Raw genomic sequence first — 12,814 nt, forward strand, 5'->3', positions numbered from 1 at the left:
CTGCACCAATTTACATTCCCACCAACAGGGTACAAGGGTTCCCTTTTCGTGGATGTGACTTGTTTTCTTTCTTAAGTTCCTGGTTTATATTCCATTGATATCTTGAAAAATGATAATTTTTAGATTAAAAAAATACTTGTGTGAGTAAACATACTTTGAGTAGAGATTAAGAGCTAACATAGTGTTCTTCGTACTTTGAAATGAAATGGGTTATTGCACTCAGAATGAAGATTTGTCTAATACTGAAAGACAAAGTACATATATTTTCTGTGACTGTAGAACAGCTTAGACGTTTAGCTTGCTGACATGTAAAGAAGCAATGAGTTCGAATAAAAAGATGGGAAGTTACGATTCTAGCTCCTGTTATGTTATTAACTGACTGTTTTCCTTGAACATGTCACTTAACCTCTAGGCTTCTACTTTCTGTTCTGAGAATGGGAGATTGAATATGTTGATCCCATGAAATATGGTCATATAGGAGAAGTATGAAAGTGTTTTGTACACGGTGAGGTGGTTTATAAACTAAAAATAAGTGGTAGGATATTGTCATTTTGTCTCTGACTGTTTGGAGATTAAATGAAGAAATTCCCATAAAGCACTTAGAATAGATCTGGCACATAGTAATCATTCAACATTAGCTAGAATGAAAATGGAGATAGCGGCAAAGTTTTGGTGCTAAAATGCTCTATTTCTGAAAGATTGTATAATTGAACTGCTTTAGAATCTATACAAGAAAAGGTATACTTTACATAAGTACATGTTTTTATTTTCTAGGATCAAATCTAAATCGCTGTGGTTTCCGAGGCTCTTCATACCTCGGTATTCCATTCAATCCATCAAAGGTTAGTTCTCTTTGGGTCAGAAGGAAGGGGAAGGGAGGTGGGGAGATTTTAGTGAGAAAGAAAACTAAGAAATTATACAGGAAGTACCAGGCTTCCAGGTTCTAATATAGTTAAATACTGTCTTATAATGTACATTATGAACTGAAACTGTTTAAAAGAAAGCTGTATCTGCCTTACTTCCTGGAGGAATGCACAGCACATATACACACACAAATTCCTGTTGTTATAAAAATTATGTCCTTACTACCCTGTGTATATGTGTAAAAATAATTGGTGATTTCCTGTGGAAAATGGAAATAAAGCACCTAAGTGCTTGATACTTATTCTCTAAGAAGCCAGTGAACTCCCATGTGTTAGAGAAGGATTTTGTATTTGGCTCTCATTTGCTAGGAATAAAAGAAAAAGCTCTTGCCAAGGCAGTGACTGAAGACCTCAGTAGTGATGAATTTGATGACCTTCATGGCAGTAGGCACACTGTCTTCATGGTTATAGGCAGAGGCTTTGGTACCAGCACATGCAGGTGGAAAGCAGTGAGTTCTAACAAAGTGAGTTTTTTTTCTTTGAAGAATCAGATCCAGAACAAGCTTGTAGGTATTTCATCTGTACACAAAATAGTAATATTTTTCTACAGTAGAAAGCAGAGAATAACTTCATCATTTTAGCAAAAGAGTCCTCATAGCATAGAAACATTTTCCTTAATGGAGGTCAATCTGCTTATATAATAATTACAAGCCAGTATCTGGCTACACTGAGTATGTCAAGATTTATGTCCAGTGGCAAGCTGAAGGTAAATGGTGTGCTGCCAGTTTTTCCATAATCTGCTTCATAATTTTAGAATAAATGGCAGTGATTTTGGAGACAGTGACATGATTTCATAGAGGCACTGCTTCAACTTTCTTCCTCTGCCTTAAGCTGTAGACCAACCTGTCTTGTCAAGGTCATGTCAGTTTGCCAAGGTGTCTCCAGTTGTGTGTGCCTGTTGCATTTTAGCAGGGACTCTGAAAACAATTCGTAAAATTTGTCCTTTTTTCTGATGCATATAATATTTTCCAATTTAAGCCAGTCCTGAATAAAGATAGCTCTCCATTTTTTTAAAATAGACAGGATATCTGGATGTCATGACATTGGTAATGATGACCATTGTACACTACCATACCATATTACAGGTGTACACCTATACTTGTTGGAGGAAAACAGTGCTTTGATAGCATTACTTTATAAAGACAGCCGTCTTCCTCCCCCGCAAGACGTTTTCAAAATAACAGGAATAAAATTTAAGAAGAAACTATTTTTTGCCCTTGGTTCACAGACTGTCCTGAAACCCATTTTTGGCCCTTAGTTCACCTAGACCCTGGCATATTCTGGGGAAGCTAGGTGCCATTCCCTTCTGTGTTCCCTTCATCTGAATTCTGAGTGCTGGAAGGAGCTAGAGACTTCAGGTGGAATCAGAAAGGCTCACAAGGAGTTTTCACTGAAGGCAGTGGTTGAGAGTCCAGGGGACAGATGAAACCAAGAGAATCTTAGGAGGCACATAGGATTGTCCAATACAGTATATAAGTAAAATAGTATCATTGGTTTTTCTTCTGAAACCACTAAACCACCTGTGGGCCATTGCCTTACCTGATAAATGCCCAGGACCTTCACTGGTCTTAGAGCACTTTTTGAGAAACACTAAGAGATTCTCCCGGCTGACTTTTCTCACTATTTTCCTTCACAAATCACGTATGTATTAAATTGTGTATTGTCCTTAACATGTACCATATACCCCAGAATTTTCCTTCTCTGCTTTTTTGCTTTTACTTTTTCTTCTACCTCTAAAGCCTCCTCTCCATGTATATCTAGCCAAGCTCCTCTTCTGCTGCAGAAAAGAATCCTTTATTTAAATCCATGTGTTATTATATCTCCCTCATGACATTTGTTACATACTGCTTTGTGTTAAAATTATTTAAGCAGGCCTCTCTTCTACCCTCAAGGTTAAGGTCGGTCCACATTTGATTTATGTTTGGATTTTAACATAGGAGACATTTAGTTTAAGTACCAAAAATGAACTATGCTATAGGACTTCTAATAAGGCTGTTATAAATGTGGAATAAAATAGCCAGGAGTATGAGAATTGAGTTCTAAGGAGGAACTCAGAATGAGAGATATCAAGATGAAAATTTGCTTGGCATATTTGTGAAGCTATAAAGAACCATATATCTAAGGCTGGATGTGTGGGCTGCGTTCAGACTGTAGAGGGTATTGACCACCATACACACTTATTCTGTGAGGAACTCTGGAAGGTCAGTGAACAGGAAATAATGTGATTAAGTCACTGGTGGTTCCAAGACCCTTGAGTCCAAAAAAGTAGTAGGCCCTTTTGATATCTGTCTTGCATTTGCATCATCATCCTTGAGATAACTAGGACCTTTATAGATAGTTAAGTTTATTTAATCCTCACAATAACCCTATGAGGTATGTACTAATATCTCCATTTTCCAGAATGAGGAAAATTAAGCCAACAGATAGTAGAGCCAGGATTTGATCTTTCAGTGGTTGTAGAAGCTAACATTTTAGAAAGCAGAGGAGTCTGTTTTAACCAAATCTTTGGTAAAGTTTCATTTTAACTTTCTGGTATTATGAGTAATTATTCTGGTATTTGAGGCAATTATTGATGAGCCCAAACTAAAATAGAAGGGAAGCCAATGAGGAAGATGAATTAAAAATATGCTCGTATTCTATCAAAACTAAAACTTTCTTAAACTGAGTAGTAAATTAGTACAAGGTGAAATTTTACATTTTTCAAGTGAAATAATTTTTTTTAAATAACTGATTAATAGGATTGGTTGATTATTTGGCCCAGTGGGCCTGTGCCAGCTCCTAGAGTCTTTACAGGATTTCCTACAAGGAGTCACATATTTTATAAAAAGCTTAAAAGGTCTTTGATAACTGTTTCTGGTTATCTTTTGTTGAAATGGTCAAATCAGTGAAAAATTAGTTCAACACATACTGTGGTAATATGAGTTTCCTAGTAAGACTTCCCAGCTCTGCTTAAACAATTGCTAATCTAATAGTCTTCACAAAACACTTGTTGCAATCAATACCCATTTGGGCTCTAAATTTTAAAAGTTACACTATTCTATTTTTAGAGAACTTTTTGATTTTAATATCTTGAGCTCTTTGCATTTTTTTGTTTTTTGCTATTCTAAGCACTGGTATTTATTAGAGACTCAAATAATTAAACTGTATATGAGAGCAGAATAAGGTTTTTCATCTGTATTGTTTTGTAATATTTTTATATAGTGATTACTACTATGGTATTTAATATGGATTTGTACAGCATAAAAGAATTTTTATTTCTATATGATTTTATAACTTTATAAGACAAATTATTATACTTGAATCAACTGATATGGTTGATTAAATATGAAGTTCAAATAATTTGGTTTATTTGAATATCAGAACTACTCCCATAAAGCTTAAAAGTCTTTAGGATAAATTTGAAAATTATGTAGCCTGGAAAGTAGGCAGTTATACTTATATTGAGACATATATAAAATTTAGGTTTGTTTTTCTCAGTCAGACATCTATGCAGATCAGTGTGAACAACATTTAATTTTACTATTTACTGAAACCTCATGTCAAATTACTTAATGAAATAGGTTTTCATTTCAGTTTACTAATTAATGTTATATTAATTTTGAATTCAGAATCCTGGAACAGCTCATCCTTATGATAGTGGCCACATAGCAATGACCTACACTGGCCTTTCATGCTTAGTTATTCTTGGAGACGACCTAAGCCGAGTAAATAAGGAAGCTTGCTTAGCAGGCTTGAGAGCCCTTCAGCTGGAAGATGGAAGGTATGGGTCACTCTTTTGTTACTGTTTTTTCCCCAAAGAAAAATGTTTTGGAACTAAAAAAAATGGATAAATTACTATACTAGAACTCTAGGGTTTATCATAAACTCTTCTTAGAACCACCTAAAGTTCACTGTATATGTACAGGTAAGTACCTAATCAAAAAAGTAATCCGTGATTTCTTACGTGAATGAAAATAGCAGAACTCCATTCTTTCCCTTTTGGTTTCTTTTTTTTTTTTTTAACTGAGACAACAGATCCATAAATAAATGGTTGAATAGTTTCAGGATTATGATCTGCTTTAATTTACCTTCTGGGTAAAAAAATAGATATTTTGAAGTAAACCTACATTTAGTCTGAACTTTTATTCCTTTTGACATAGTGATGGGGGAGAAAGGAATGAACATTGAATATTCTAGTATAGGTAGTTTCCATGACATTTTTAAAGGCCAGAAGAAGAAGTGAATTCATTAATATTTGATGGTTTGTGTGGTGTATCTAAGTAAAGAGGAGTCTTCCTCGAGTTTTCAGGTGAAACTTTTGTTAAGTCCAGGAAGTGATAAGCAGTAGTGATGCTGTCTAAGGAAAAGATTCGGGACAAATCCTGCTCTGTTGTTACATCTGTACTCCAGCTGCTAACATCTCTATTTTCCTGTCAGTATTTTAAAAACACTGCTCTTGATGAAGGAAAAATTAATGTAGACATATTAAGATAAATTGATGCTAATTGGAAATACTATAAAACTAAATATTTACCTCAGTCGTTACATGTGACTAATTTCTCAGTATTTCAGTATAGTCTTTGATTACTGCTACCTTATTGTTGTTGATAAATAAAAGAATAGATATAAAACATAGACTATTACCTCTCTAAAACTAATTAAATAGGTAAAAATTAAAATAATGTGATCAGTTAGTTAATGGTTATCTATATATACATTTAGAAGAAATTTCACGTAGCAAAACTTGGGCTTGGGAATTTCTTACCCAATAGGCCCGAGGTTTTACCTGCTACTTTTTCTGCATTCTCAAGCGAATGTGCCACCACTGTCCTTGGCTGAGAGCAAACAAACTTACTCTCAGTGGTGGCATCTGGGAAGGAGTAACTGGTGGTATGTAAAGCTACCCAGAAATCCGAATAATGATTTAGAGAGTTTTATATTATTTGAGTTTATAGTTTCTTCTTTATTGAATAATACAAGTAGTATATGGTTTTAAAATCTATATTTAGATTTTTAAATCCCATATTTAGTGATAGGTTTCTCTGAGTAAAGACATGAAATAGGTGTTTCTAATCCTCTGCAAAAAAATATATAGTACAGTGTTAATAGTAAATAATATTGTTATTATTTTCAGTTTTTGTGCAGTACCTGAAGGCAGTGAAAATGACATGCGATTTGTATACTGTGCTTCCTGTATTTGCTATATGCTCAACAACTGGTCCGGCATGGATATGAAAAAAGCCATCAACTATATTAGGAGAAGTATGGTGAGTTATATTGATAAATTGTTCGTTTTAGGTTATTATTTCTGGGGTATGGGGGCTGCAGTATAATGCATGCCTCATCTCCTTCAGCAAGAATTTGGAAATAAGGGCAATATGATTGCTTGCTAGGTATGTCATGTATCAGAACCACCATGTGGAAATAATCTTCAAGGACAGATTGACTCCTTGGCCATTAAAATTTAAATGTGATCTGATTGTATCTAACAAAAACAAAATGTCTTTTTCAGAAAGAGATTGGTTACCCTCTAAAAAAATAAAATAAAATCTCAAAGGCAAATATTGATAGTCTATCCTAGCAGAGGTCACTGGGGAGCCCTGGCCAAACATAATGAAAAATTGTGGCATCCTCAGTGAGATTATTCCTATGTTAGGTGTGAGGTGTGAGTTCCTTAAAACATTTTGACTAGTAAGACCCAAATGTAACAAGATTGACTGGGCTGACAGATTTTTGGATCACTTTTGGTTTCTTAATACTTTAATGTGTCTTTTTTTTTTAATCTAAGGTTTATTTTAAGAAGAATGTCAGGTAGAAATGTTATTTTTTCACACAATACAATTTAATCTTTTTATTGGCAGTTGTAAAGAAAGCTTAGTCTCAGCCACAATTATCTTTTACTCTACTTTGTAGTTTCTCATATAAGACTGGAGAAGTAGAAGTCCTGCTTCCCAGGTTTATTACTTCCCAAATATGAAGTTATTAATATTATAGATTAGAATATTTTAGACTGGTAATTCAGCTTTCACTAGTCAGTATTTCAAAATGAAAATGTAAATTCTTAAAGGAACGGATTTATTTTTAACTTGAATGTGTGAATATGAATCAGATTTTGTAGCATCTACAGAAGCACAAATTTTTAAAAGCCTGTGGAGGCAGGGAGCGCAAACCTTTGAAGAAGTTTTAAGAGGAAAAGAGATTTATGTCCTATACAGAGGTTTAATAGGCATTTTGGCGTGAGTACTACAGAAGTAATACTGTGTTCTTCTCAGTGCGTTGTATTTGGTAGTACAGTGTGTTGATTTGCCCTGTTACTGGTGATGTTAACTTTGATCACTTGGTTAAGTTGATGTATGCCAGATTTTTCTCTGTAAAGTTAGCATTTTTCCCTTTGTGATTATTCAGTATCTTGTGGTGAGATATTTGGAGACTATGTAAATATCCTGTCCTTTGTCAAACTTTTATCCACTAGTGTTAGTATACATTGGTGATTTTCCAGCTTTGTCTTTCTTTCTATACTTATCAATTGAAATGGTACTGTTAAAAAAAGCTTTACCTTTGCCTCCATTTATTTATTTACTTATTTTATTTCGTCCTGGACTCTGGATTCTTGCTTTATTCAGTGGGTTATTATCTGTTACTCCCATTATTTGTTTTGATGCTCAGATTGTCCCAGATTTGGCCAGTGAGAACCCCTTCAGGCAGGCTCTTGTGCCTTTTTGACATGTCCCCTACTTCTTTGATCACCTCATTCCTTTCTACACAAGATATTCAAGGTTCATCTTTTACTTTCCCAGCCTTAGTTCTGGAATCAGTCATTTCTTCAAGGAGCCCTGATTCTTCTTATTGGAGAGTAGTGTTTAAAAGCCAGGATTTGGGCACTAGATATGCTCATTGGTGTTGGGCTATCATTGCGTCTGGCCCCTCTCTCAGCAGGCAGAGCTAGGAAATGTATATATACGCATGTACACACAGACACACTCCCTTAAACACATACTTACATCTATATCTATTTCTGTATCTATTTATCTATCTATATATTAAAAGCCACAAACCATACTGATACCTCAACTTTCAGTCCAACGTCACAAGGTCCACTTTAACTTTCCTCTTTTCATTTGTAACTCCCTTCTCTGACAGTGGCAAACTTGGCTCCTATTATCCAGAATGCATTGGTTCTTTTGTGGAGAGCCTGAGAGTGTGTAGTCAAAATATTATATTTAATAAATATTTAGGTTACTTCTTTTATTTTGCCCCTTTAGTATGTTTATCTTATTTATTTGAAATACAGTTAAGTTTATTTGTTTCTGTTTGGGTTCCATTTTAGGATCCCCCCCCCCAACTTTGTTGGTTTTGTTTACTTAATATGTGAAATATTAACTTGGTTCTGAAAGTCAGAACTATACAAAAAAGTATATTCAGGGGCCAGCCCCATGGTTGAGTGGTTAAGTTTATGTGCTCTGCTTTATAGCAGCACAGGGTTCGCCAGTTCCGATCCTGAGCATGGACCTACACACCGCTCATCAAGCCATGCTGTGGTGGCATGCCACATGGAAGAACTAGAATGACTTACAACTAGGGTATACAACTATGTACTGGGGCTTTGGGGAGGAAAAAGAAAAGAAGAAGAAGATTGTCAATAGATGTTAGCTCAGGGCCAATCTTCCTCAAAGAAGAAAAGTAAAGTCAGATACACGTAGCTCATGGGGGCCTCCTCCTGTCCCTTCTATCTTCCACCCCCTTCCTAACCTCCATATTTACCACCTTAGTCCCATTCACTCTGTAGGTAACCATTCTCGTTAATTTTTTATCTTTCCTATTACTTCTTTTTGATGAGCAGATAATGTATATTTTTATTTCGCCCTCAATTTCTTACTCTAAACGTAGCATACCATAGAGACTTTTTTGTAGTGTGCCTTTCTTACTTAACAGTATAGCTTAAAAATCATTCCATATCAAGTCATGGAGATTTTCCTCATTCCTTTTTTTAAAGTTTCATAGTACTCCATTGTGTGCATGTAGCGTGGTTTTTTCAACTGATCTATGTATAGGGTACCTATTTTCCAAATATAAACAGTGTTGAAATTAAAACCTGCATGTGTATTTATGTATTATTGGAGATATATCTTCAGGGTAAATTCCTAATAGTGGAATTGCTTGATCAAAAGGTAAATGCTTATGTAACCTTATTAGATACTGCCCATTTCTCTCCAAAAATTATGGACCAGTTTATTTTCCCACCGGTATATGAGAGTGCCTGTTTCCACACAGCCTCACTAATGGAATGTGTTACCATGCTTTTTTGATTTTTACCAATCTAGTGGATGAAAAATGATATCTCAGTGTATTTTTAATTTGCATTTCTTTTATTATGAGTGAGATTGACCATTTTCTTAACTCCAGGACTATATAAAACCAGGCTGAAGGCCAGATTTAGCCTGCAGTCCCTGGTTGCTGACCCCTACTTCTAGTTTATTATTTTGCTTTTTTCTTTAGGTATTCTAGTTTTGTGTATGTTCTTTCTTCTTTACTTATCTTTCATTTTAGCCACTTTTCTCTGACCCTTCTTACTACTTTATCTTATTTTTATTCTTCTGGCTCTTTTCAGCCTTTCTTAATGTCCCTTATTGTCTTTTCATTTGAGACTGTTATTCTTTAGGCATCCTATAATTTAGCCTTCATTTCTGTCTGTCTTTTTCTTCCCTTTCTTTCCTGAAATCATTTAACTCTCTATTTCTTACTGTTTGGTCTTTTCTGCTTTTAATTTTTAATTTCCTTTTCATATTCCCAAGTGCTTGTTTGAGGATCTGTAATTGAGTTTGTAATTGGGGGTGATGTGTAATTTGGGTGCTGTATTACAGGTTTCTTCTGCTTTATCACTGTTTCTTGGAGTTGGAAGTAGATTTTCATATACTGAGATGTTTTCATTCCAATCACTGTGTTTGCGTCTCAGAGTTACTTTGTACAGATTTGTCTTTTTCTGTTTAGTCATTTAGTGGATTTTTTTCTTACAATAATTCCTAGTTTAATAGTGCCCTCTTTTCAATACAAAGAAATAAAGTTTGATTTCTTTAATGAGTATTGTTTATTTTTTTTTTAGTGATGGAGGAAGAGTTATGAGTTCTATGATTTTCCAGTAGGAGAGAAGTTCTCTTTGGTTTCCTAGATCTCTAAATTTTTCTCTTTTGAGTTTTCCTTTATCGTCTGATCTTCAGAGGGCCCTTCTCCCTTCCTTGTTAACTGTCTTCACTGCAGTTATGCCCTTTGCTGCCTTGACTTACACACTCTCTTAAGTCGTCCCTTGCCTCTAGTCAGTGCTGAGTTTTACCAGAACTCTTTCAGTTCAGGAAGTGCTCACTTTGCATGGTAGTGCCGGACTGCAGTGATGAGCATGCAAGCTGAAATCATGCACAGTGGTCTTAATCATCCGTGGGAAAAATCACGATTGTTGTGTTACACTTTGTTGGCAAAACATTAAAAATTATTTTACTGTCAGTCATAAATATATAATTTTTTTATTAGTAAGGCCGATATTTATTTAGTACCCTATAATTTAAAGCATTAGTAATATTGAGAATTAAAGTGTTTTCTTTGCAAAGAATTTATAAAGAGTAGTTTGAACAATGCTTTGCCTTCTTCTCATAATATAACTTATATGGAGCAAACGTCTTTTCTGTCTTGGTAAATGTTTATACTTTTCTTAGTTTGTATCAGCTTTCAACATTTTTATCTTTTCCATTATCATTGTTGTGAAATATCTCTGAGAGTTCTTTTTCTGTGAAGTTTTTGCCCGCATCACTTTTTCTAGAATATCTTCACCCTTTTCATCTCAGCTGCTCTCCTCACTCATGTAGACATTGCTCCCTCACTTAGCTCTTTTGACTCCATATGTAGTCTCAAACAGTGGTACTGGCAACAGTCCCATGATCAGCTGTTTCTTATATCACTCTGTTTGAACTCAATTTCCATTCCAGTGTTACTGCTTTTCATTTCTTTACTGCACTTTCAGCTTTGGTGGCCAATCTCCTCTTTTGGTTGTGCCTTTTTGTAAAATGTCATGTGGGCGTATTACTAAGAGCCAAAGAGACCATACAGCCACATACTTTGCTGTCTGTGTGTGAACTGAATAACATGTTCAGTGACAAATTTCTAACTGGCTTTGAGAAAGGTGACATGATTGGTCACTGATCGCGATGCGTGTCTGTTATTTATGTAGTGATTTGTAGACTGAGGAGCTAGCAGCAAGTTTGTACTTTATGTGATCACTCACAGTTAGTATACATGGTTACTGAAATTTGAACCCTATCGTGTTGTGTAACTAAGCCATGGTACGTACCTGGAATTAGTGCATATTGGAACTGCGCAAAGCAAGGTCTGCCTGTATTTCACAGTTAGGGTAGACTTTCTCTTTCAGGCAGTAATTTTAGATCAATCTCAGACCTGCCATTAGCTCCCTTCCTCTCCCTTCTCATGATTTTTCACAAATTGCCCATGTTCTCTGGAAAAGTGTGTCAGGAGTCAGAGAGATGGCTTGCTGGGATTTGATGTTTCTTTTTCTATAGAGAATTAGTTTGAAGCTTGAACACGTCTTCCAACTTTGCTAAGGCTTCAGTTTTATATAGTTGTGGTGTTCTGTTTTGATTTTGTATGGTACATGGGGAGATTGAAATTTAGGCAGGCACCATTATCCTCGGCTACTCAAAGCCTCAAAATAGATTTGTTTCATGTTTATAATGTTTTATGACTATAAAATGCTTACATTTTTCTTAAACTCATATGTTCTTGCAAGTGGGAGATGATAAGGATTGGGGCTTTCTGTTGGGTGGAAGTTGAATATGTAGATGCCCTATTTGAGCAGTCTGTTCTCAGAATGTGCCTAGTATATACATTTAATAATTTGGCATAGTGAATAAGACAAGATCAAGTTTTGAAAATGCTTAGATCTACTTCTTTGTGGAAAAGAGTACATGTTTTGGAAGATATAAAGGAGAAATAAATTAGACTGAGACAAAAAACATAGCATAATGACAACTTATTTGTCTATTTTATTTCCCTATTAAACTGAACAATGTTTTTCTTTTTCAGTCCTATGACAATGGGTTGGCACAGGGAGCTGGACTTGAATCTCATGGTAAGGCATCTTAAAATAAATGAACACATAGTTTATTTTGTTCCTTTAAATAGCATCATGGTATCTGACATGGAGGCCCTCAGAAGTTTGTCTCAACCCTTGGTACAGCCTGATTATCTTCTTTCCTACTTCTCTTTTGACACTGTGGTGCCAATTTGACCCTCTTCTAGGTCAGTAATCATTCAGAGATTATTCAGACTAAAATGTTCCTACAGTATTTGCTAGTAATCTTTTCAAGTATTAACTTCATGAAAATATCTTGGAGTGATTTCTTAAGATATTGTTAGAAAACAGCAATGTTTCTCCTTTGGCATAACTAAAAAAAGGCTAGATGCAGAATATTAAACATGAATTAGTTTGTGAATGAAAATTTTTTATTTACCTTTAATATAATTATCTTCAGTCATGGTCATAAAACGTTTTGCTACATAGCATATGTTCAGTACATACGTTAATATAATCTCTTCTTTCACATTTTCCCCCACTTTTGGCAGAATCAGAATAGTAAGATGTTGTTCATTTAGTTTGTCAGCACATCCATAGCCTGAACTCTTTCAAATTGAGTATTTCCATGTAAAAGTAAATAAGCTTACATATTCTTTTTTTTGAAAAGAAAGAGCCCAGATCAAGGAGGCTTTCTGAGTAAACTCTTATTTCCTCTTGATCACAGCAGTTTCTGTGCTTACTTGTTGTGTCCATCCCTCTGCTAGTGTGATAGAGTGGACAGAACACATCAGTAATCAGATCTTGGCCCTGACACTTGCTGTGTGACCTTGTCTCC

General features: G+C 35.1%; 1 protein-coding gene across 1 annotated transcript in view; it reads left to right on the top strand.

The window, feature by feature from the left end:
• The window catches only part of PGGT1B (protein geranylgeranyltransferase type I subunit beta), a 47,816-nt gene that overhangs the window by 19,471 nt on the left and 15,531 nt on the right, over positions 1-12,814 (top strand). Inside the window, exons 3-6 of the mRNA XM_008513896.2 lie at positions 775-842; positions 4,532-4,683; positions 6,037-6,169; positions 11,988-12,033. Coding sequence (XP_008512118.1) covers positions 775-842; positions 4,532-4,683; positions 6,037-6,169; positions 11,988-12,033 — 399 coding nt within the window. The remainder of the gene's footprint in view (positions 1-774; positions 843-4,531; positions 4,684-6,036; positions 6,170-11,987; positions 12,034-12,814) is intronic.

Source organism: Equus przewalskii, chromosome 13 (assembly GCF_037783145.1).
Source record: "Equus przewalskii isolate Varuska chromosome 13, EquPr2, whole genome shotgun sequence".
Taxonomy (NCBI): Eukaryota; Metazoa; Chordata; class Mammalia; order Perissodactyla; family Equidae; genus Equus; species Equus przewalskii.